At 38.1% G+C, this 27,163-nt stretch overlaps 1 protein-coding gene across 1 annotated transcript in view; it reads right to left on the bottom strand.

Moving 5' to 3' along the window:
* The window catches only part of AHCYL1 (adenosylhomocysteinase like 1), a 72,579-nt gene that overhangs the window by 5,216 nt on the left and 40,200 nt on the right, over window positions 1-27,163 (bottom strand). Inside the window, exons 2-14 of the mRNA XM_089514869.1 lie at window positions 20,058-20,169; window positions 19,025-19,168; window positions 18,394-18,494; window positions 17,828-17,930; window positions 15,920-16,014; window positions 13,408-13,514; window positions 11,933-12,049; window positions 10,745-10,808; window positions 7,792-7,880; window positions 2,847-2,917; window positions 2,275-2,369; window positions 2,090-2,188; window positions 1,360-1,428 (exon numbers count right to left, since the gene is read on the bottom strand). Of these exons, the coding sequence (XP_089370995.1) occupies window positions 1,360-1,428; window positions 2,090-2,188; window positions 2,275-2,369; window positions 2,847-2,917; window positions 7,792-7,880; window positions 10,745-10,808; window positions 11,933-12,049; window positions 13,408-13,514; window positions 15,920-16,014; window positions 17,828-17,930; window positions 18,394-18,494; window positions 19,025-19,168; window positions 20,058-20,169 (1,266 nt within the window). The remainder of the gene's footprint in view (window positions 1-1,359; window positions 1,429-2,089; window positions 2,189-2,274; window positions 2,370-2,846; window positions 2,918-7,791; window positions 7,881-10,744; window positions 10,809-11,932; window positions 12,050-13,407; window positions 13,515-15,919; window positions 16,015-17,827; window positions 17,931-18,393; window positions 18,495-19,024; window positions 19,169-20,057; window positions 20,170-27,163) is intronic.

Genomic DNA, 27,163 nt, shown 5'->3' with positions numbered 1-27,163 from the left:
GTCAAATCTGCTAACTTATAATCAACACAGGTTCATTAGACCTTGAATTTAGTAGTGGTGATCTTCAGTTTTTAAAGGGAAGTTGATAAAAGCATTGAGAATCTCAACTGGAGGTGGAAATCACATGACCTGCCAGATGCTGTTGAGCTGCAAATCTCAGCAACCGCAGCCAGCATATCCAATGATGATGAATGCTAGGAATTTCCCTGCAATGATATGTGGAGGGCTGTATGATTCTTGGTTCTGATATAAACTTATTTTTGAAAAGGTTATGAAATTGCAGGGTGGGTTTGTTGGTTCAGAATATAGCAACTTGGTGAAATGGATACTGACTGGTATTTCTGTGCTTGTTCAATTTGAACAAAGATAAGGAATGGAAAAATGCTCCATTATTATTTAGGGTACATCCTAGCACCTAAACAAACTAAGGTTCATAATGTCATTTCATTGAGGAGAAAGGGCAACCTCCCTTGTATGAATGTGACAAACAGGTATCAAAATAGTTATGTTATATTTAAAATTGCCAATATGGATATTATGAGTAAGTGAGGCATCATTTTTAAATATTTGTTTTTAGGTTTACTGAGAAAAAAGTCTGGCATCCTGAGAGCTTTGGATTTGTAGGAAAATTATCTGATGTCACCCCCAAGGGGACATTTGATGGGAACATGGAGAAGTCTCTGGAAGTCCCTTCCTAGAGAGATGCTAGACCTAGAGGGTGCTTAGACTGGCACTTTTCTTACTATCTTTCTGCAAGGAGGTAAAGCACTTTTTATTCTGATAGGCCTTTGAGAATTGATTTTTCAGGAGGAAAGGCCTTGTATAATATGCTGGACTTTTATCTGTTGTTGTCATAATTTATTTTAACTGGTTTCAGATTTTGTGATAGTTTGTTCTTTAACTTTTGCATACTGTTAATTTTTAACTATGTTTGTTTTAACACTGGTAAGATGCCTTGAGTCCTAAACTGGGAAAAAGTGGGGAATAAACAATAGGGACAACAATTGCAGAATAAATATGCATGTTTACAGGCTGTACAGCAGAGGTCAGCAAAATAAAGCACTCCAAATATGGCCCACAACTCCAACAACCCTTTACTATGAACACTGATGGGAGCCGCAGTCCTGCAATATCTGGAGGGCCTTATGTTTTCAAAGTTACACTAATGCTGTAGATGCAATCATTTTCAATACCATGCATCAGTATAAAGATCTAAAATGACAGAAAAAGCACAGTTCAAACGTTTTCTAAAGTGGCTTTCCTAGAGTTTAGATGAAGATATACACTCCAAGCACGCTATAACTACAGCATAGGGAAAATCAGGAAGACATGCAGAAAAAATATTCCACAATGAAATACCTGGGTGGTAGCTGTGATAGACAGAACAAAGGTAGGAACAGTTGAACAGCTCAGATTGAGAAGTCGTCCCTAAAGCAACAGGACCAAATAGAAAACATGAAGATAGTCTGAGAAATTAACAATATGGCAGACACAAAAAGAACCATCAAACTTCTGAAAAATATTACAGGTTCCATTTACTTTAACAAGCAAGCGCCTACCTACAAAGAGATCCAGGATAGGCCTATATATGCCATAAGCCATGTTTGTAGGCCAATTCATTTACACTCCTGCAGACTTTGAATATGCATACATAGTCTGGACCAAGAACAATGTGTTTCCTGTCCAAGACAAACAACCTAGATATTCCTAGATGAAGGCAGCTATTTCTCTTTCTGATGCATACTTCAGATGATTAGAGCTGTACTGAATCCAAAATCAAAGGCACCATCTAGCTATGTGGGGAATTAAAATATTTTTAGCAGAACCTTTGAGGCCTCTATATACACTTTTGTCTTATTATATTTGGGTTTCTACACAAGCCGGATAGTTCTGAGGTACAGAAGGCAATCTCGTTTTCCTGCTCTAGATCCTCACTGTCCTTCTAGCACCACAACCTCCCCTTGCTTGCATGGTATGTATTTAGATGTCCATCCTATTATGTTTCAATTCCTTCGCAACAAAAAAGCAGATAAACAACTCTTTATAATGTCTCCAACAGAAGCTTCTGTTTGGGCTTTCCCAGACATACCTCAGCTAGGAGAACAACTCGCTTGCCGTCAGGCCAGATTACATGATCCACTTGAGAACGTACACGCTCCCAGGTAAGCTCTGGTGTACGAAGACTAGCCTGAGAGGGGAGAGATGAAGCCTTGGGTCAAGAACTAGACTTTGTGAAGTGGACTGAAAGAAGAATTAAAATTAATAGATACTCACCACATCAATTTCAGTGTTAGAATGGCCCATATTACATACAATGCAGCTATTCTTCATTCGGTCCAAGTGCTCCCTAGTCACAACATTCTTGTTTCCTAAAGTGAAAAAGAGACAGCTAAAGCAAGTTGGGGAAAGATTTTGAATTCTTAGCTACTCCTTGTCTATGGTTAAAGTATTAATTCCCAAACTGCATACAGAACAGATCATTGGTCAAAGATGTATATTCCATATACTTCTTATGTATCTGCAGAAATTTTCTAGTCTACCTTAACATTTAAAATTTGAATGGGGAAATGTTTTCATATCAAATGGAAGTAGTACTTCTTGGAAACAAACAGAAAGGCAGAACTAGAACAGATGTCCCCTGTGGTCCTCCAGATGATTTGGACTTCAACATCCATAATTCCTGCCTGTTGGCCAAGTTGGGTGGTGATTTTGGGAACTGAAGTCTAAAACAAACGGAGGACCAAAGATTAGGAGCCACTGAACTAGATGAATTTCAGTAGGGGAGATACAGTATAACCATATGCTTGAAGGCACCCTTTCCAAACACACACCTTAAATTTTTTTACCTGTACAAGTTATAACTACATCCACCTGGCGAATGACTTCACTGAGCTTCACTACCCGAAATCCATCCATGCTGCCAAAGAGAAAACAAGACAGTAAAAGGACACTGACCACAACAATGCAAAATCAAAGTACTGATCTGACCATTTAAAATGGATTCCTCAACATATGATCAGTTTAGACAATCTACTGCAACATTTCGGCAGGGGTTTGAAAAAATATTCCCAAGCAACTTCATAGAAGAAAACAATGCTTCTGTAATGCAGTTTCATGAATAATTTGATGATGCCTGGTTTCACCAATACATTTTCCGAAGAGGTGGAGGCTGAGCTTTGGGAAGCTATTAGGTGCAACTTTTTGAAGCAAGATGTAATTCATGGATATTTTCCTCTTGCTGAATTAAAAGTTAAATAATCCACAAACAATTTGTTAGGTTTCAGTATGATAACTGGATCTCTTCTTCACACTGTTAAAAATGCTACTCTTATACTGTTATGATGGGAGACACCTGGCTTAAGGAGACAATGTGTGAAAAGGATCTAGATCACAGTTGAACATGAGTGTGATGCGGCAGCTAAAAAGGCCAATGCAATTTTAGGTTGCATCAATAGAGGTGTAGTGTCTAGGTCAAGGGAAGTAACAGTGCCACTCTATTCTGCTTTGGTCAGGCCTCATCTGGAATACTATGTCCAGTTCTGGACACCATAATTCAAAAAGGATGTTGACAAATTGGAGTGTGGAGGGCGACCAAAATGATGAAGAGTCTGGAAATCATGCCTTATGAGGAAAAACTTCGGGAGCTGGGTATGTTTAGCCTGGAGAAGAGATGCTTACGGGATGATATAATAGCCCTGTTTATGTATTTGAAAGGGGTGTCATACTGAGGATGGAGCAAGCTTGTTTTCTGCTGCTCCAGAGACTAGAACATGGAACAATGGATGCAAGCTCTAGGAGCAGAGATTCTACCTCAACATTAGGAGGATCTTCCTGACAGTAAGAGTGTAGTATGGTGGGGTTGCCTTCCTTGGAGGTCTTTAAACAGAGGCAGGATGGCCATTTGTCAGGAATGCTTTGATATGGCCATTGTGGTTTCTTCCAATTCTATGATTCTATTATAAACAGCAACTGCTTAACTGCATTTAGAAAAAGGAAGAACCAGGGAGCAATGCTTTATGATTTACTCAGTGTTCAAGCATTTTGATATTTCCAATAGATATATACTCCAACAACCTCACACCTTTTTAACCCATTCCCTACATGGGCATCCTCTTTATAGGTATTATTGAAAACACTGACATTGCCTAAAATAGCAACAGCAGAAGAAAGATAAGCTGTTGAACTAGTCCAGAACAGCTGATTTCATGTGAAGTCAACAAAAACCGCAGTACTGTATACTGAAACTCTTCCTATGCTCAGTAGACATGGAAAACAGAAATGATGTCCACCTATTTCCTTATATCTTTGGCATCCTTCCAAAATAACAATGGAATAGAGAGGTGAATATTATGCAGGACAAAGGACACAACCTTACCAATACATTAAAAAAACTAACTGGAATAGTGCAAAAGTTTGAAAAGGTATCAGGACTTAAAATTAATATTCAAAAATCAGAAATAATCTTTTGCAATACCAAATGGCAGGAACAAAAGATAATGCAGATTGTAATAAACTGTAATTAGGAGTTAAGAAAATGAAATATCTGGCAGTACATATAATGACTAATGCAAATAATATGATACAAGGTAATTATAATCAGGCTTTTTTTGGGGGGGTGGATAAATAGATATCAAAGTGGTTGTATAAAAATGGAATACAGGCCACCCACCCATCCCAGCTCTTGGTTTGCCACCCTTGGATTTAAGCATCTGTGGACGGCAAGCCCATTACCCCAAATGGCTGCTTGTGACTGTGCAGGGACAAGAAGGAACATTGAAAACCACAGGACTTGAGGTCCCACAGTTTTTTTTTAATCCACAGGGGAATCTGGAACAGAACCCCCACAGCTACTAAAGGCTGACTGCTCTTCACTAGAATAACAGTACTTAAAATGAAGTTGATCTGAAAATTATTATACCTTTTTCAAACAACATCAAGGGTAATTAGACAATGGGATAAGAGTATTAAAGACTGAATTACAGGAAATAAAAAATTTAGAGTATTAAAATATTAGTTTACTTCCATCAAGAAAAAGGAGGTCAGGAAGTCCCATTTTTGGAATTATATTTTGAAGCATCCCAGATATTTTATATATTAGATTTTGAATATGCAGAAAAAAGGTGGGTTAGAACTGAAAAAAATATGTGAATAACATGGATTACACACACACACTTCAAATGAAACCAATGAGTAAGAAGACCATGGGTGTGAAGATGAGACCCTATCAATCAAGCCTACATATATGGTATAACAGAATAAAAATAGAAAATTTAAAATGTTATGCAATAGAATGTTTAAATAAAAGTGGAATTCAAGAATTAGGAAGATAGATCAAAGAAATAAAACGATAAAATATAGAATTACAGGTGATTTATTTGAAGAAAGAGGGAAACCAATTGGGATTGAAAAATTAACTCAATTAATTAGCAAGAAATAATGGCTCCATTTAATGGCAATAGGAAGAATCTTACAAGAAAAAAAGGTAATGATATGTCACATTTTGAGGATTTAATAAAAAGAAGAATAAGGGGAGAAAGGGGCATAATAGGAAGGGTATACAAGTTAATTTTGGAGAAATAATTTTTAATAAAGGAAGGCTTGACTGGAATATGGAAGAAGGATTTGAAGATAAATATAGAAGACATAACACTTTGGATCTCCTAGATAACTAAAATCAAAGACAAAGGTTAGAACACAACAATAAAAGTTAATTAGCAAGTGGTATAAAACTCCACATCAGATTGCAATGATAAATAAAAAAAAAACATTCCCCAAATTATTGGCATGAATATGGGCAAGTGGGGACAATATGTTCATATATGGTGAGAGTTCCCCTATATACAAAGATTTTGGTTAGAAAATGTTCAAGAGATAAATAGTATGATGGGGAGAAACCTCCAATTTAATAAAGATAGTTAACTTTTAACTTAAGATAAATGGGACTGAATTTAGATAAATTTAGACTAAAAAAAATTTATGACCTGCACACACTGTAATAGTATTGGGACAAAAATAGTCACAAAGGCCTGTTACAGACTGCCAAAATAAAGCTGCTTCGGATCTCTTTGGAGGTATGCTATTTAAATGATGCATGCATCCTAAGTATCCGGAAGCTGCACCAAAGCTGTACTCCAGTGCTTAGGAATGGAGTGTGGCTTTGGTACGACCTCTGGACTCTTAGGACCCATGCATCATTTAAATAGCATACCTCCAAAGAGATCCGAAGCAGCTTTATTTTGGCAGTCTGTAACAAGCCAAAATATCTATTATTTTTAAGGGAGAGAAAAGGAAAATATAATAGTCAAATAAATGAAATGATCTGGTTGGACTGAGAATGTCAAAGGTGTAAAGGAGTACAAAGAAGTGAGAGAAACTATTAATAAGATATCCCACATTATAGGTATTAGGTACCAAAATATCTATCATAACCATTGAAATGTTTGTGGAGTAAAAAAGGAAAAATTTAGTAATGATTTTATTATATAAGTTATATGGCATTATTGGGTTTAAAATCAACAAATAAAGGGGGGGGGGGAGAACATTATCAGAGGATGTTCCCAAGAAATCCACTGATCTTATCTATTTTTTTTCATATATTGACAAATGAGTCTATATATAGATAAGACATTGCTGTTAAGCAGCAGACGTGGCAACAGAGAAATCAAAAATTCATGAGGTGAGTGCTCTTAGGTAAGGAGCATGTAGGTGACATATTTATAAAGACCTTCATGGAGAATATAATGTCCATATGGAACCCTCTTAAAGACATGGGAATGCCACATTTGATATCCTGATGAGAAAACTATACTTAAGGACAAGATGTCACTGTTAGAAGAGAATATGGAGAAACAGAATGGTTCCCAATTGGCAAAGGGGTCAGGCAAGGGATGCATTCTATCAGCCTATTTGTTCAACTTGTATACATAAAATATTGTAAGAAGAGTAGGCTTAGACTCAGAAGGAGGACTGAAGATAAAAGGAATGAACATTAATAATCTAAGATATGCAGATGACACATACTTTTAGTGAAAAGTATCAAAGACTTGGAACAATCAAGGAAAAAAGTGCAAGGGCAGGCTTACTATTGAACATAAAGACAACAAAAATAATGACCACAGAGGATATACAGAAATGCAAGCTAGATAATGAAGAAATTCAGATAAAGACTTCCTGTACCTTGGTTCAAACATTGATCAGAATGGAGACCATAGTAAAAAACAACAACAATAAGACTAGGAATAGGAATGGCAGCCATGGATTTTAAAGTGCAAGGATATACAACTAAGCACTGAAGTTTGACTTGTCCAAGCCATTGTACGGATGTGAGAGCTGGATAGTGAAGAAAGCCAACAGAAAGAAAAACTAATTTGACATGTGGTGCTGAGAAGAGTACTCAGGATACTGTGGAAATCCAAAAAGACAAACAAATGGGTTTTGGATCAGATCAAGCCTGAACTCTCCCTGGAAGCCAGGATGATGAAACTGAGTCTGCCTTACATTCGTCACATCATGAGAAGTCATGACTAACTAGAAAAAACAATAATGCTAGTGAAGGTAGAGGGCAGCAGAAAGAGGATTGATAGACTCAATCAGAGAAATCACAGGCATGAATCTGCAGAACCTAAGCAGAGCAGGGGGGCTTAGAACCGTCTCATCCACAAGGTTGCCATGAGTCAGATCGGAAAAGGGCAGTTAACAACAAACATGAGATGGAAGATCCCCTGAAGATGTATACCTTCTAGTGTGGATTATCTTATATTGTTAGAGTTTGGGTAGCAGTTCATTTCTTACCAAGCTTGAAGAGCACAGATGGGATCAATCTCTGTAATGTAAACTATGGCTCCCAGGGCCTTCAGAGCTGCACAGCATCCTTTTCCAACCTGCACAAGTCACAAAACCAAAACAAAGGCAAAAGAACATATTTATTACGGCATAAACTGTGGGTCTAAACTCTCTTCTGATGCATAAAGTCACTGGCAGATATATACACACAAAGTTGTACATAGTGGATCCATGAACTATAACCTGACATTTCTGTGGAAAAGTTCAAACATACCATGCTTATTCATTGATGGACAAAGGATAGCATAGGTGATGACAAATAACCAAATTAGGTGAAAGTGTTAGAAAGTTTACTTCTATGTCCCCTGCACTGCAGTAATATGGTTGGTGGTAATTTGTTTTGTAGTTGTTTACTGTCTGTTATTAGGAGGTGAAGACATAAAGTCTGTCTCTCCATTCATTGCTGTATTGTTATCAGTATCTCCTGGTTTTGTCTTTTATGACTTAACTTTTGAGATTAGGAGCAGAACTAACTGTCAAATCTTCTCTAGTTTCCAAATACTTATGATTTTAAAGGTATTTATTTCAATGTGATTATCCACTGTGTTTTCCACATGTCAGTGAAAAAGAATGAAATTTTTATTTTTTTAAAAATTGAGGACCTCCTTATTTCACTTTACATACTGCAGTCCAAATTAATCACATGCACTCATCCCATAAAGCCTGATATAAGTAGTATCACAGTATGGTTTCATGGTAAAGCATCTTCCTCCAAACTCAAGCTACTTCGTGTACTTTACCCACACCAACACTAGTCAAGAGATTTCTTAAAATAACAAATCTCTAGCCATGGAACAGTCACTCAGGAAAATACCTTCCTTGCTTATAATTACAAACAATGGCTTATTAATACAGAAGGGTTGGTTAATGACTTGAGTTACTTAAAATGACTTTAACCCCCCCCCCCCACACACACACACACAGAGTGTGTGTATGTATGTGTGCATGTATAGTCTGGCTATTTTCCAACCTCTTACTGGAACAACGACTATCTAAATTTAAACATTTTAACATTAACTGTTTATTGAGAGTTGTTCATTGTTAGATTAGTATCCAACGTCAGTGGTTTTTTTATTAACCACTTTATTTTATAGTGCAAGAAATGCCATTCAGAAAGAAATCTTTCAGTTATCATAAGTTCAACCAAAACAACTTGCTTCAAAAGAACACATTTTAAAAGAACAATTATTATTAGACATAGTGGCCATACCATTTGAAATGCATTTTAATTTTCTGATTTAGTCTTATACTGGTGTAGTCCTATACTTGTACACTGTGCCCGCCACGAGCACAAGCCCCATTACTTGTAATGGGACTTGAGCATATGCACTTTTTGTTTTACGTGTGGGGGTCCGGAACAGATCCCCCACATAAAACAAGGGCGCATGGTATATAGGCTACTGACTTGTCAATATACTTCCAAAGTTTTATTGAAAGATGTAAATCATATCAAAGCCTAAAAACTTTGGACTGTTAATGTCAGAAAGTATTAAAACATGATTGATCAAGCTTTCTAATACATAAAATAATTTTCACAGTATTAATATAAGCCGAATTCATTTTTTCATTAAAACATCAATGAAAAATAATTGGTTTAAACCAACAGAAACACCAGTTTACATAAAACAACAGCAACAACAACAACAACAAACTCTAATAAGGGGTTTTGGGGATCCCACCTTTATCCCCTGGCCCTATAATAGTGAGAAGCCTTCAACTGTGTAATAAAGGCTTACTACCTGGAAAAGTCAGCACTTTTTATCACGTAAGTATACACAGCATAAAAATATACACTATGTTTCCAATAAAACAATAAAGTAATCATACAGTAGAAAATCCTATCATGTGGTAAGATATCTTTCTGTATTGGCTCATTTTATGCCAAACTAGGAAAAAAGCAAGTAAAGTAGTTAAATTAAAACTACTGCTTTAACATGTTAGGGACAAAGAGCTGCAAAAGGCACTCACCCCATTTTCTACTTAATCTACCTAATACCTGTGATCCTCATTCACTCATTTGTTTTTTCAAATCTGGAACCAATCAGACAGTTCCAGTTTTGAAAAAAAGGCCATTTTAGGTCCCAACGGTATCTCTCTGTGTGGGTGGTAATGATGGAGAAACAGCCTTAAAATTGAGTATTGCTCCTGAGAGATATCTGATGGAGGCAATTCTCCATTTTGGGGCCTATTTTACTCCAAGCAATAGAGGACTTGGATGGGGGCAGGGAAAACTAGCAAACTTAATGGGCTACACAATTCTCACTGTTGCTTTATATCACTGAGTCTATGAAAGGTTAGGAAACAGCCAAGGGCCAGTACCCTCCCCTAACATTGGAATGTACCTCTGCTCAGCCCTTTTTCCAGGCAAGGTCACTTCAATAGTGAAATTCAGCTATGAAGAGAAGATCCAGAGGGATAATCCTCCACTCTGACATTCTTTTGCCATTAAAACATTAAGGCCTTCCCATCCACACAACTCAATCTATTGACAATATTGGAGTAATTCCATGTTTCAACAGAGAAAACTGTTGTTGTTGCATCTAGTTTAGCCCTTAATGTGTAGAATTCAAAATGGTTCCACTGATACAATGTTGGTAATGGAGGAAAATCAGAAAAAAATTATGTATGTTTCTGGATAATCTGTAACATAATGCCAGCTGTATCATGTGCACATTCTTTCCACGTTTTATTGTAGAAATACAATTGAAATCAAGGACTCATTTAATGATGTCTAGCTGGTACCAATAACTTGCAATCCTCAATCTTGTGTTATTAAAAGATCTTCCCAATACTTCTATTAAACATGCAAGAGACTATTACTAATAAAAAGTTGATAATGAATATAGCATATAATGAATGCTAAGCACTAATGAAAACTCCTAGATTAACTCCTGAAACTCACCTCACCATAGCCACACACCACCACTTGCTTCCCTCCAAACATCACATCAGTTGTTCGCTTAAGCCTATGGAAAAAAAAAGAGACCTTTTTTTGAAATGGTAACAACACAACAAGCTACATATTTAGAATCACAGAGTTGGAAGAGACCACAAGGGCCATCCACTCCACCGTCCTCCCTTGCAGGAATACACAATGAAGGCAAACTATTAAGGAAGATATTAAGAAAAAGAGCTCCTCTTTTCAAATTTTAAGGGTCTGGGTGTAAAAACGTCTCTGATTTGAACAAGATTGGACAACTTTGGGGGGGAATGAGGGCTGCACTGAATCCAAATCCACTTAGGCTACACTCCTGTGTCAGTGTACTGCTAAACTTCAGGGATTCAGTATCAAAAAAAAAATTTCCTTAAATTTTTTGTTGCTGTATATAGTTCATTTTCTTTGAGAAAAAGATATGCAAGGATTATGTACCTCATTTGTAAAGCAAAATAGGTTTTTTTGCCACTGCCCTAAGACACATCAGTAGCTCAGTAACAATTTTGAAAATGTAAGGCTGGAGGCTGCAAAACGTATTAGTAGTGCATGTGGCCTGTAGGCCATGTGTTGTCCATGCTAGATTAAGATGATGAAGTAGAATACATACATACATACATACATACATACATCATATACACACACACACACACACACACAAATACAAATTGAAGATAACAATTACACCAAATTAACTCCTGATTTTACCCTATATAAGCAAAATCTGTATCAAAATAAGTCACATATATAACCTTCCTCTAATACACCTTCAAGGAAAATAAAATGAATATTTATGGAGTGGAATACAAATTAAAAGAGAAGCATAAAAACTAGCAATTAATTCTTCTCAATCACACATACATAAACATGCAAAAAGTTGTGCAGAGGTATTTAAAACAGAATGTATGGCCAAGGTCCTGCACTGGGAGACGTAGCTATGGTGACAGAAGCCCTTTGACCCAAAAATCCCGATACAGCTTGGGTCCATGATATTTTAACATTGTGTTCTGGATTTCTACAGCAGTATGGCCACATGCTATCACTGGACAGCACAACAATGTATTTAAACTCCACAGCACTAAAGATATATAATGGAAGCTGGAGATTGCTTTGAAATTTCTTTTCTTTTCTGCCATCAAAGCTTTCTGTCAGACTCACCCATCCAAGATTGACTCTCTGCAACAGTACAGGTTATCAAATTTCTGTTTTGTGACAGAATCATTGACATTCATGGCTGGAACACACAGCTTCCCAGCCTTTGATAACTGGTATAACCTGAAAAGGGGAAAGAAAATTAAATAATTATTCTTTAATCATTCAAATAGAAAGTTAGTGAGATTAAAATTGAATCATTAGAGTAATGCATTACTGGCTTCCTGGGCCAACAACAAATGTTTACAACTTGTTTTCAAAAAGAAGTAGTGATGCCTGTTCCTATAAAAGATGGGTGTACCCTTCCACCAAAATAAATAAATAAATAAATAAAAATCTGCTTCTGATACATATATTCCTTCTAACTTTTAAAAGAACAGAAACCAATGGTGAGGCTAGAAGATGCTCAATGTAACTAGAGCCCTTAGCATGCTTAGAGATAATCACGACAAAAATGTAAGTAAAAGATAGTGGCTTCACACCACTACTGAATTTATTAATGATTATCACCACACGAAATTGCTGTGGGAGACAGAGCAGCAGCATGCACTTCTCTCCTTTTAACTCCACTGTACAGCATACCATATATACTTGACTATAAATTGAGCTCATGTATAAGATGAGGCAAGTTTTGAGGTCAAAGTTATGCTCCCCCCACTGGTATCTCCCTCGAAGTCTATTTCCTACCTACTGGAGCAACGAGGTGGGAGCAACCCACATGAGGATGTCTCCACCTCCATCACTGCAAAAGCTTTTCTTTCCTTGGCATAAGAAAGACACTTATTTAAAGACCTGGAGGATTGCTGTCAGTTACTGTAGCCAATACTAAGCTACATGGACCAACTATCCGCTTTGATAAATGTGAGGTTCTTATGACAGTCAAACCATACTGCAAGTTGTTGTCACTGGCAACTTTAGCACTGGATGAATTTGTTTTGTTTTTTATTTTTTTTTATTAGCAATGAATGAATTTGTAAGAAACAATTAATACTGCAATACTAATGGCGTCAATGAGAGAGTTGAAACGACTGAATGGTAACAGCCTAAGCAGTTTCTAAGGTAAGGCAAATGAAGTAAGAAGAGAACAGGCCAGTTATAGGGAAGGTTAGGGGAAAATTAAAACCTATTTCCCACTTTATTAACACAATATGTGGCAAGAGGGGAAAGTCTACTGTGTGGACAGCTTATCAACTTTTGAACTGCCATCAATTTCCATGGCTTGTCAGATAAGGAGGTAAACTAGTAAGGGGGAAAAGCATCCTAGTTCTACATTGCCTGAGCTATACTATTCTTTTATTACCTTATTTCATCCATCCTGCCCTTAATGATTATCCCACAGTGGCATCATTATTAAAACAGAACTTTGACAGCTTTTGGAGGCCTACTTACTAAATACAGAAAAGAGCCTAAATCTATCAGAAGTATTTAATGAGCAAAACAAATAATATGCAGAAGTTTCAGGTTCCTTTTGGGTCTGTTACCTGTGCACACCAGTCACACTCTCTTCTACAATGCCTCTGATCTTCTTAAAGACATTTGGATATTTCTTGTAAACCCAATGAGTCAGGTCTCCCCCATCATCCAGGATCTAAAAATATGGGAAGTATAATCAATTTAAGATATTCTGCTCATGTGCATGTCACACTTCAGCATAAGTATTAGTCACACAGAAATTTGAGGATCAGAACCCTATTTTTTTTAAAAAAAAATCATTAATGTGCTGCAATATGATTTTCAAGTAACAAGATACCTGGGATGTTTTTTTAATATAAAAACTGGAATATACAAGAAGAATGCAGTGCTGTGAGACTTGAAGGAAAGCACACTCCAAAGCACCAGTATTAACAAATTTAAGTAAAAGCCTGAAGGCTGCTTATAAGATATATATTCAGACTGGTGATCACTTGTACCTTTGGTAGGTAACTGCAGGACAAGAAACAGGAAATGCTCCTCTGTAGCCTTTGTTCTTAAAAAGAGGGGACATAGCTAATATGAAGGTGTTTTATTACACTGGTCACTATGATGTTCATTAACAGAATGTGTTTCCCTTATATAGATACATGAGCAAGAGTCAACGCATGAAAAAAAAAATAAGGCACGGTTGGTTACTCTGCTCATTCTGCTCATGTTAATGCACTAAAGAATCTTTTAATATTATCAGACCAACAGAATACATTAACAGGAAGTTGAGTTATATCACAATTTTCCTTTGAACAATAAACCAGCATTGTAATAGTAAGAATGAATACTTAAGTGTATCCAGCACACCGGGCCAAACCAAGTGAACTGTCTCCACAGTGATGACAGTACACAACACATGCAGTTTATAGAAGAAGGGTTATTCTAAAGTCCGCAAAAACCTATGGCATGCAACTACTAAATGCCCTGTTCTTGTCCTCTTAAAAATATCTACTCTAACACAGGTGAGAGAGATATCAGTTGTTTTTCCCATGAAGTGAGGAATTCTAAATCCAATTTTAGTCCAAATTAGAATAGACCCATTGAATCCATGGTATTTGCACAAGTGATGACTTCCAATTTAGCCCTTGATTCACTGGGTTTACTGTAGCTGGTACAAGCAATTGGGTTTAAGTTTTAATCCTAGATACTTTCACATTTTAAAAAAACAACATTCTGTTGGTTCTGAGTGAGTTCGGCCTGTTATTTAACTTTGTGACATTTACTAGTGAATCTAAATAAAGGGAAAAATTTCCGTAAGTGCATTATTTTTGAAACTAATGTTGGATATTTAACTTTTTTTAAAGATGCAAAATGTTGCTACCTTTTTTGTTCTATGAGTTAAGAACTAAAGAACAAGAGGACATTCCCTGCCCTGTCTATTTTGTCTTCACTTAACTGTTTATTAATGTTAGAGCTGCCTTGTCCTGAGGGTATTCATCATATTTATATTCTCTGTTCTTCCTACTTTTTATCTTTATAATAAGTCCTTGAGATATGTTAAACTTAAGGGTGGCAAGTTGCTCAAAGCTAGCAAGTTAACTTGGGTCAATGGGGTAACAGTCCCTCCAGAACACCCAGGTGCTATTAAAGCAAAACTACCTGTAGAAATTCATCATGTGATTTGTGAGAGGCAAATTTGAGGAAAATTTCACTGAGGGAGAAATTCAATGTCACATTTGCAGAGGGGGGCATTTCATTTACAGCAGTTGGTTCCGCTTTTTTTGCATTGGAAACAGCCAAAATTTTCTCTTGGCAGGCTAGCCACTATTTCCTTTCCCCCAGAATATGTGGGATGTAGCATTTACCCAGGACATTGTGAAGGGGGGGGGGGGGGAGCAGTTAACATTGCTTTCCAGTTCCACAATGTGTCCAAGAAAGTCTGGGAAAAACAAAATGCTTGCTGGATTGCTGAAAGAGGAGTTCTGTTCAGGCTGCTACTGCAGTATTAAGCAACAACAAAAGGGGGAAAAAATGAAAGAGGAAAAAACACCTGCTCATGGTGAGCCCCTCTCCACATCCTGTCAATAAATTTTGCAATGTATATATACACACACACACACTCAGAAAAATGGCTTCTAGTTTGGAGGACCTAAACTTCTCTTCCCTCCAATCTGAATGGAACGTTCCCATGAGCATTTTCAGCTCACTTTTAGGACAAGAATTAATTACTCCAGAACCACACAAGTCCCACTGATCAAGTGAGAGTGGTGAGGAAAGAGAAGAATGGATAAACAAACAGCGTAAGAAGTGTTTTAAAGTGGCAATCTACTGAATGGTACAGGATTCACACAACTAGTTCTGCACATCTGAGGTATCTGTTTCACTAAACCTATCAAATCTTTTTTGAAACACAAAACATTTCAGAAGCAGACATATTTAAATTGGTACAGCATTGTTGTCTGCCATTCAAAGGGGTGGGGGAATACAAACATTCAACTAATTTTGCCTTTTCAGGCCTTTTCAATATACAGTATTTCCAAAGGAGAAGAAAACAAAAGAGCAAGCACAGGGGAAACTTGAGGAATTTATTACCATATTGGCTTGCCAGCTATCCACATTAACACAGCGATCAATGCACCACCAAAAGTCATCCTCTGACTCCCCTTTCCAGGCAAACACAGCAACACCTAGTGAAGGGGAAATTTTAAAAAAATTAAAAAAAGACCATTTTTTTCACCAAGCAGGGATGTTTGAAGCCCTCTCTAATGAAGCACAATGCTGATACACTGCCTATATAGCAAGATGTTCTTACCCCTAGGGTCAGGAAGATAACTGTAGCTCTCCATGCAATGTGTATTTGGAAGAAGCAGTATTATATAGGGAAGCTGACTAAGAATTTAAAAATCTGTTGGATTGAATGCTTGAGAATTAGAACATAGCTTCACTGTTTTGTTCCTGCTTCATATTTAAATGGCTACGCTATCTGAAGAGACATTATCTTTATGCAACCCATAAACAATAGGACCGTGATCTCTAGCAGCAGTCACTAGTCAGTAAAATGTAACCCAGGATAAGGCTCAGTTAAAGCATAACATGGTTACCAGTTATATTGTCTTCTCTGACAATAAAGGGTGTACACTAAAACAATTCATTTGTACAGTCTACAAACTTCTTGGGGTTTTTGAAACTACCCAAGTAATAGCAGTTAGATAACCTTTCATTCGTTTTTAACCATCTCTTAGACCATATTCTTGGCAGAACACACAAAGAACAGTATAAAAAGAAAATCCTATGGCATCTACAGACTAAGACTAAGAAATTTATTGTGATATGAGTTTTCAAAGGGAAAAGATGCCCACAGAACAGAGTAAATAACCTAAAGCTAAACATGTCCTCTTTAGCTAAATCTAGTCTCTCTCTCAAAAATCATAGGAGTCTGAGCAAGGTTGGCAGAATACTCAACAGCATTTGAGCATTTAGAAAATTTAGAGAAAAACAGGACAGTGAAATTAATAGTGGTATTCCCCCCCCCCATTTTTTATTGGCTTTCAAACAATAACAAACTGATCAATATGTGTACACACAATCATTAAAAATGAAACACACACTGAAGTAACACATAGGATGCTTTTACATATGAAAGAAGTTGTTAAATGGGCGACAGTGTGATCCTATAATTTTATTTATGGTTCACTGTGTCTAATATCTTTCCACTGGCCTACGTGATGAGACAGCCATTTTAAGTCTTGTATCATATCATTAACGCAAAGGATACCATTTCTCAATAATAAACTTTTGTTATACATGATCTTTTGTTTGCCTCAACAGATCCTATCATTTTTCCATCAATTTACTTTTCTGAATTTTCACAAATGGATACAAGGCTTAATGTAAATACACCTAACAATACACAGCAATTACAGAATTTTTAAAAAAGGTTAGTAGATATCATCATTCTCCATTTTATCTCCAAATAACTCTATATTTTAATTGTTGTCCTACAGTACATATTTGTGCAAAGCAGCTATGAGAAAATGCTACATCCATATCACTAGATCTAATTTTGTCTGCATATCCAGATAAATTAACGTATGGAGCAGCAAATAAAGTATGAACCTCTGATTTTATACTTCAGACCAATGGTATTTTTGCATGACTACCATGCACATGCCGGATATACTCAATCCAATTTCTTTCAAACAACACTCCATACTTATTCAAATGTTGTGCTCATTAAGTAATTACATCCTTCTTTCTAAATTAATGGTTGTCTTATATGTTCTAAATTCATTGCCAAAAGTTTTAATAGTTAGTGACAAGCTGCTGAGCTTTAGTGCTTAAAGAAAATAAATAGTTTTTAATGTAGCCAAATAGCTCAATGCATTATGTATTCTTAACTACTGAAGAACTTGATCGAACTAGTAACTATTGCAAGCAGCAAAATATAAACTGTATTTCTATCTCTGATGCTGAATCTCAATGAAGCTGTCCTGTACTCACCAGCTTCAGCCAAGGCAGCAGCCACCTCATTTTGAGTAGAATAAATATTACAAGCAGACCACCGGCACTGGGCTCCTAGTGCACAAAGTGTCTCAATTAAGACCTGAAGGGCAAAGTAAGCAGAGAATCAACTTAAAATGTAGTAGCAATGGCTGGAAGGATTTGAAAAATATTATCCCATAGCTAAAATATTTTTATTTCCTTTAATTTATAGCTTATCCTATTCCAGACACTCAGTAGAACATTACAAATATGATTCCTACACTCTCCAAATAATTTCACCACTATCATCAGCTACCTAAAGGAATGCATCAAGTTCCAAACCAAAGGAACTATAACTATCTGTCAAACTCCTGTTTGACATACCGGAGTTTCATAACAGCAGATACCTTTGTTATAGAGCATTTGTGTGCACACACACCAAAATTGCTTAGTAACTAAACTGTATTCTTGTTTACAGAAACAAGATATACCTCCTCTTATCTCTTTAGATTGAAATAGATCAAGATGACCTGCAGAGGCAACAGTTTCAGTTAGTGGAACGCCTGCTAGAATGGGGCACTTACTGCAGTCTGTGCTGTAATGTGCGTACATCCCACTATTTTAGCTCCAGCCAAAGGCTTCTCCCCCTGAGCTCGTTTTCTTAGTGAAATCAGTGCAGACATATCTACAAAAGAAGAAGAACAATTTACACCAATCAGCCAAGCAATCATCACATAGTATTAATTCAACTCTAAGAAATGTGTATGCACACCCATGTGTGTGTTTATAAAGAAATAGTGCACAACAGGGGCTGCAGAAAGGCAAATATGAAAATTGTATTCAATCAAAGAGTCAAAATGTAATTGAAAGATGCTGCCAATCTCACAGTGCAGCCAGAAAAGGTGGGAAATTGTCAAGAAGGTTTAATTGTCCCCAAATGGAGCTGCATGGATAAAGTCCTATTATTTTGTTTCTAGCAGGTAAATGGTCAAAAACATTTTTCACGTATTGATGATGCTTGTTGCTTACAAAACTGGGTATACAGACTGTTGCAATTGGCATTATTAATAATACCTGTTGTAAGGAACTGCTAAGTTTTGCTTTTAGGTTTGTATCTTTTGCTGACATTTCAACAGAGCAGATCTGCCATCAAAATGTTTGTTGACTAACTAAATACAATTTATGATACCCAAAGGAAGGGAGACAGCCCTTTACCTTGTTCAGCAATCTCTATTTCTCGACGGCCAAACTCTGCCTGCTTGATATTCTTAACACAGAAATTGCTACTGCCCTTGGAATTAGTTTGCTGCTTTTCTCTAGGGGAAACTTCATCATCAGAACTGTCTGTGTAGGATGCCGCTAGAGAAAGAAACAAAACAAAAATGCTTGGTGAGAACAGAAAATACATAAAAGAAACTAAAACGATCCTGTCTTAGTCAGTGCTGACATTTTACCATCTGTGCTATTTTAATTCTATTCTGATCATTCATCTTCAACAAGGAAAGTGTCCTGGTCAATCTGGCTTCCTGTTTCTAGTCTTTTGCTTCTTGGCTTATCTACACTGGCATAAGGTGGCACCATGTGGGTTTCAAATACTGCATGATATCAACATCCTTGGAAAATTACTGGCAGACAGATCCAATCTTACTTACTGCAAATTTTAGGCTGTCATCCAAACAAGCCAAGTTGTTCAAGCACAATGACCATGCTGCTTACAGTTATGGTAAGGCACTGGATTAAATATATGGAATGGGTTTTCAGTGAACAGAATGGCACCAACATTTCTTATTTATGTCCATGTAGGATCCTGCCAGCTATACATAGCAGAGAGGGAAAGGCTAATTGTTGTAACTATGGAATAAAAGGAATGTTTTTTTGACAGACTACTGAAGTCTGTCTGAAGTCTGGCAGTGGGTAAGAGGTGGCCTATTCTATAGCATATCTCTATAGGATATCCCTTCCACTGTAATCTCAATGTGCCAATGTCTTACAGCAAAGAGTGCTCAGTCAAGGTGTGTGCCCCTACCAAAAGTTCAACACTATCTATCAACTGTAATACATTCCAGTATTTTCAAGGCTTTTTGAAAATCCAGAATGAGGCTGCCAAAAAGAAATGGTTAGTTTTTCCCTTTAACTCCCTTTCACTAGGGATGCATCATCACTGAACACTTCCAAGCATGTAGATTAATGCTCACTGTGCTGCATAAGCCAAAAGGGAACTAAGTATCAGGAAAAATAAGACACCTACCAGAGCTGTAACTGTCTGTGGAAGACTGTGAAATGGAACGCGATAGGGACCTGCGACCAGTCTTAGTTGGGAATTTACTGAACTCTTGCATATCATCTGCAAACTGGATTTGCTAAAAATAAAAGGAATAAGACAACACACATGTTTATACTGCTTTATCATTTTATTACCAGATTTGCCTCTCCAAAATACTGAAGACAAACAAACAAGCACTATTTTTTCAAGACATTAGGCCTCATACAAGATGCTACACCAAAATACATGGTGATTACTTAATGAACCTTTCCTTTTCCCCAGAAATTCAAAGATTCTTCAGGGTTCTAAGAACAGCTTAACACAGAAAACTACAGGATATATATGGTACAGCCAAGTCTCAAAGCTACCAGTACTAATGAGCAATTAATCATGCATGCTGAATAAGAACAAATGCAGTTACAAAACCTAGACAGCACCACCTATGATAACAGTTTGTACTCTACAAAAACATTCCCCACACTCATACTACATTCACATCTCCCACAAAGTTCTACATTTAACGTTTGTTGATTCTTGGCTAAAAAAATTATTTTAGCTATAAATCTGAAACCACTTATGGAACATACTAATAGATAACATTGAAATCCAGCGAGGCAAGTATCAAACATCAAAATGGATTTTAAACACTCTGAATAGAAGATCTAAGTTAAGATGAATAATTTATTCTGTGGCTACTATTTAATAATAAAATTTAGTGGTAGGAAAGCAGAATAAGAATGCAAGAACTAGTTTGCTTACATTTTGTATTCCTCAGACAACACAGTGCCTAAAACATTCTGATTTCCACAATGAACTGAATATACTGGGCATTTTGCATTAAAATTCCTAGATGGGCTTAGTGATGGACAAGGAGAATGGAAACTTCAAAATGTAAACCTCATAGATTCACATAGCGAAGGGATCTAGGACAATTCCCTGTTAGCAAAATTCTAGAACACGTTTTCACACTGCTGAATAAGACTCAACAAAATTCAGTAGTCTATAGGAGAGCCTTTCCCTCTGGGAGCAAGAGAAAATAGACCTACATGGATCCAACAGGAATAAGGAAAACAAGAACGGGGTGTTATTACCTTGGCTCCAAATAAGTGACAATTAAAATATTTGCTGCAAAGCCTCTTTGAACTGCTTTGACTGGGAATAAGATAATGTATTCCTTGTTTTTTAAATTGTTGAGTGAATTGTTGAGTTCTAGCAATTGCATCTTCATGAAAAAAGGCACATTTTATACTATTGAAAATAATGTAATCAATCGATAAAGCAAGTTCCAGAAAAAGTATTAGAAGCCTACCCACCAACAGAAAAAGATCTAAAACAGAATCTGAACACCCCAACTGATTCAAAATATAAAACCCACTCCTAATTCTTAAGTCATACAACTCAAGTATCCTAACAGTTGTCATGTGATTTGATTATTTCCACAAACCACCCACATGGGCTGCTTGTGTGGCATTAAGAGCAGCATGATCTCAATAGGAGTGCCAAGAAACTGAGCTGGAAAAACAGTAACTTAAATGTAACCGAAAGAAACTTGCCTTTTAAGTCCACATTTATTCATTGATTTTGCCTGAGTAATGCCTTTTAAAACTGAACTTCACCTCTACACAAATATTTAATTTGCTTATTTATGGAAATTAGATTATTGAATCTAGGACTCAATGCGTGAGACAGAAAAACAGAATGCAGTGGTTATGTATAATGCTCAAAATTAATCCCCCACACAAACATTCACTACTCTCCTTAGAAAAGTAGACTTTAACTCAATGTCTTTGAAAGCGATGAATGGACTGCAACTATATTTCTAAACTATTTAATGTTATTTGTAGCACTGTAAGTGATAACTGAAAATGTAGAAGGCATATCTACTGACCTATACCAGAGATACCAAACACTCATATGTTATTTAACTCCCAACAACCATAGCTAGACAGTGGCCTGGGATGATGGGGCTGCTGTCTAACATTGGAATGTCATAGGTTCCCCCATCCAAGGCCTCTAGCTTTCTTCTTTAATTTACTACATTAAAAATTAAATCCTACTTTGCTGAATGAGTATCCTAAATTTACAACTTGCAGATAGCCCTCCCTACCATCTGAACTAAGACCAGAAACAGAAATTGCAGGCCTTTAACTACCATCTTCAGGGTTTTTTTTTACTCCTGTTTGTCTGATGAAGAAGCCAGTGTGACTTCAAAAGCTTGCAACATATAATTGTGCATTTTGGTTGTTCCAATAAAGGTATCATTGTTTCAATGTTATTGGATTTGCTATATGGCCAACATTGACTACCCCTAGATGTTTTCTAGATTTCAAGATACCACACTGTAGCCATCACAGGGAAATCCCAAAATGAGGACTTTTGCCATCTAAGGCTTCTGCCACCAACAAAGGTAAAACAATATTTTTCTAATATTGGCACTGATTGGCATGCTTTACCTCTACACCACCTAAAGTTTTCCCGATGCAGAACATGAAGACCTCTTGAGAAATTCAGTCTTCTCTACCTACGTAGGAGCCTGTGGCTTCACAAAGGAAGGAGACATGCTGGATTCCAACGAAACACCTTCTTTGAATTGTGAATAGATACTAAATTTCCTTGACTTTCAAAATCTACCAGTGACCACATGGCCAGAAGGAGAGGTGCCAGCTTGCAGATAGCGCTCCCTACCATCTGAATTAAGACCAGAAATAGAAAATGCAGGTCTATGACTATCATATTCAATTTCTTTCTCCTGTTTTCCTGAAGCCAGTGTGACTTCGAAAGTTTGCAACATGTAATTGTGCATTATGGTTGACCTAATAAAGGTCAAAGTACATCCCCAGGACGTACTAGGGTTAGGAAGGGGCGTCACTTCCTGACGCCCCTAACCCTAAGTACGGACTGGGTCCATACAAAATGGCGGCGCTCATTCCACACGGGGGCCACCATTGCTACGTCACGACCGTGCCGCCTCCAAACGGGGCGCAGCAGAAGTGACATACTGGGGCCACACAAAGGCGCCTGGGGCGTCCTTTCCATGGCCCCGGAAAGAGCTCCATTTTGGGAGAAAGGTAGGATATAAATCCAATAAACAAACAAACAAACAAGGAAGGTCTTGTGCTCTTAACTTCCATCTCACAGTGAGACTCTATAACCACCACTGAGATTACGCTCCATAACCAACCACCTTCTGCTTCTGAAAACCAATGGCTAAATGAAAAATACTTCCTTCATGTCCATGTACATAGCTTTGTCGATGTTGTTCACCATCAAGTCATTTCTGACTTATGAGGACCCTAAGATAAACATATCATGGGTTTTTCTTGGCATGGTTTGTTCAGAAGAGGTTTGCCATGGCTTTCTACTGAGGCTGGGAGAGTGTGACTAGTAGGTTTCACGGCCTTGCAAGGAATCAAACCCTGGTCTCCAGAGTCGCAGCACCATGCTGAAACCATTACACCACACTAGCTCTCATATAGATAGCTAGATAAATAAATTTATCTAAAAACTATTCATTCTCAAAGCAGATACAGTGGTACCTCGGGATATGAAATACCCAGGTTACGAAATTTTCGGGATACGAAAAAATCCCATTGGAAAACATTGTTCCGGGTTACAAAAGTTTTTTCGGGTTACGAAAAAACTTTTGGTGCTTTTCGGCGCGATTTCACACGGAATCGCGGCTTTTCCCCATTAGCGCCTATGGGAATTCGGCTTGCGAAAGCCTTTCGGGTTACGAAACTGACAGCGGAACGAATTAATTTCGTAACCCGGGGCACCACTGTAATTTTGAAATTCAGAAGGCATGTGGACTGTATGTCCAAGTAGGTATTTTATATGTTGCTCCTACACCATATAAGAGATAAGCTATAGCAATATATTAATTTATTTAAATAGGACTATTTTTCTTTGTGACTTAAAATTAACAGCTTGAATTGCCGCCCCAGAAATTAATAAACCATGCTTCTTTCTTCACCTCAGACTTCTCTTCTTCAGGCCAATGAAGGCTCATGCTCTATAGCTCAGTGATTCTGAACCTGTGGTTCACGGACTCTCAGGGGGCTACAATGTCCTCACATTGAAATGTCCTCACACTGAAAATTTGAAGAAATATTACCGACTTTCAGGCAGAAGGCTGGAAAGCCCTAGAGTGGGGGGGGGGGGGGAGAGAGAAGAAGGGAAGGAAGGTGGAGGTGGGAACAGCTGGCAGCACGTCCCTCTTCATACGACTTTGTGCAACCAGGGTGCAACCAGGTAGAGGAATGACCAGGAAGATGGGCATCCAGACCACTTTCCATGGACTTTTCTACTCCATGGATACCCACCCCAGGGGTAGCACTTCTGCCCTCCCAGGCCACCAACTCACCTCCTTTTGCCCACCCAAGGCCTTTCAGGTCCAATCCCAAGCTGGAAAATGTACAGTGGAAGGAAGAGGGAGCAGAAATAGGAAGAGAGAAAGAGAGCTCTATCCCTTCTACCAAGCAACCTCCTACCAAGCCCAAGCAACAACAGCAGAGCTATGCCTCCTCACTTTTTCCCTCTCTCACTCATGCCTTCCCAGCTGTCACATTGAGCTGTTTTAGCTCAGGTTCCTCCAGGAACTCTGCAAGAAAAGGGCAAGAAGACATCCCCATGGCAAGGATTCCTTGACCAAACAAGTCCCCACAGTCCCAGCCGGCATTCTTTCTTGTTCATCGGGTCTCTGGCTTCCCGCTTCCTTCTCTCCTTCCTTCTTTCACCAGCTGCCCTCAAGCAAAATGTGGCCAAGCTCTAGTGTCCATGCCTCCTAAAAATCCCCAGACGCCATGCTCAGCTGCAGGACTGGGGCTCCTAAGCACTGCTCCTGCCATCCTGTTCTCACCCAGTGGTGTCACTAGGAAGTGTGGGGAGTGGGGCCACACCAGGTGACACCTCATCGGGCCCTCATCCTGCTGCAGGATGAGAAGGGCTGAGCACACCCTCCTGACTTTGCTGTGGTGCTGCTGCTCTTCTTATGACGACAAAGTGACAAGAGCTAGTCAGCTAAGCTTGGGCTTTTTAAAAAAAGTCCTTTACTGCACATCCCACAACTTTTTTTTTCTATCAACTTTATCGAGCAACTTTAAATATTTGCTGCACTTTAGGGTTTAAAGCTTGAGCTAAATCTTGATGGTCTGTGACAACAAAATATATTTAAAGGGAGCTCATGGTAAAGAAAAGGTTAAGAACCACTGGTATAGCTGATTTGTAGGATTCAGCTTTCCAAGAACAAAACCATGAAGAACATAATTAATGAGGCATAGATTTTCTTCAAACCTACCATTGCTATCATCATAAATACTCCACGTAAGAGAGAAAAAGAATTCATTCTTGTGAAGCCAGAGCTCCAGTGGCCTCTGACATTTTAAGTACTGTACTGTCAAGTCCTATTAATTGCAAGCTATATGGAAGACAGCAACTGATTTATGACTTTAAAGTTCAAGTAGTCACAATACTGGAGATAGTGTGGAATACACTGTCAAATTAAAACAGCACCTTTTCTCCTTTCTTTTTTATAACCAGAAGACTAAATGAATACACCACAGAACTCTAGCACTATAGGCAGAACAACAAACAATAGGGATCACCAAGCCCTCCTAAAAAGAGAGAATTGTACCTATATCAAACAAGTTTCCTGGGTATCTGAAGAAAAAAGTTTGGCCCAACAAATCCCATTTCTTCTTCAAAGTGATCCAGTATATAAAACTGGATATTCGGCAGGGCTTCAGCCACTGAAGGTACTTTCAACCACTTTGCTGAAGACTACCTGTGCCATCTCTTTACATTATTCTACCACTGATGATTCTATGATATTACCAACCAGAATGTTTTTTAAAGTGGGGATTTGCACTGGATTCACATCAATCACAAACAGAATCAGGCTAATTTAGAAAAACACTGAAGTAAAGCCTACAAATCACTCCAAAATGAAACTAGGATTCCTCCAAGTGTTCAGGAACCCTGTCAGCAGAACTCTACATGCCTAGTTGGGCACTTACTGTCAGGCACCAGTGGGTACAGCATTTTCCTACATACTGCTGAAATTCAAGCCATTTGTGGAAGCTTTGAGTACACCTGGTGTCCAAGACAAAGATATAAAATCAAGACAGAGATGCAATATAATATGTGCTCCTTGGATAATATGTGCCCCTTGGACAACAATCAGACCCACCTCAATGTTTGCATCCCCCCTACCTAAAGGCTATTTTTGCTTCTAATTTTCTAGTGTACCACCAAATTTGGACAACACAGAAGCATCCCCTACCACTTTTCTACATCATTCTTAGCAGCAGTGTGATTAGAAGTAAAAAAGGAGAGCAGTAATAAACTTATTCCAAGATAAGGCATAAAAATCACACCCCCTGCTTACTGTTTTCCTTACATGAACATACCAATTGTTGCAAACACTCAGTGCCCCTTCAAATCATTCTCAAAGCTTTGGGAGATCCTCCTCTCCAAGCATGCGGAGAATATCATCTCTCCTCTCTGCTGTGTTCTTCTCATTTGCTTCTTAGACTTATCAGTGGGGCAGTGAGAGGTGGCAGAGGGAAAATGTGTTAATCTGCTGGGCAACAACCATTGGGGGGGGGGGGGGCAGTGACTGTAGGGAACACTGAACTTGGCCTAAAAGCTGCATGCAGCCTATGGTGTCCAAATGTTTCATGCCTGCTCTAGGCTTTCCCCATCCAGAGAAAGCCATTTTAATCAGCATATATAGAAGACTGTCAGATTACTGGTAAGTAATTGCACCAGTATCCTATCATTGTTGCTCTAGAAATAAATGAAAGTTGTGTCCAAGAAACTAAGTAAGCTAACTGATACAATTAATGATGCAGTCTTTGCTGATTTTCGGCATCCAGTAGAGCAGGAGTCGGCAACCTATGACCTGCAAGCCGAATCCGGCCCGGCAAGACCTTGGGACCAGCCCCAGCCCGGTCCTGCTGCCGATTGCAGCCCCCTCCGCAGCTTCCGTGCCACTCCAGGCACCATTTTGTGTTCTATACATAGAACGAGATGCCACATCTGTTCCCTCGACAAAGATGGCGTCCAAAACAGCCTCAAGGGGAGGAGAAAGG

Source organism: Sceloporus occidentalis, unplaced genomic scaffold, assembly GCF_023333645.1.
Source record: "Sceloporus occidentalis isolate IW3139 unplaced genomic scaffold, rSceOcc1.0.p SCAF_3, whole genome shotgun sequence".
Classification (NCBI taxonomy): domain Eukaryota; kingdom Metazoa; phylum Chordata; class Lepidosauria; order Squamata; family Phrynosomatidae; genus Sceloporus; species Sceloporus occidentalis.
Note: the sequence above shows the minus strand (reverse complement) of the source record. Positions and strands in the feature narration are given on the sequence as shown.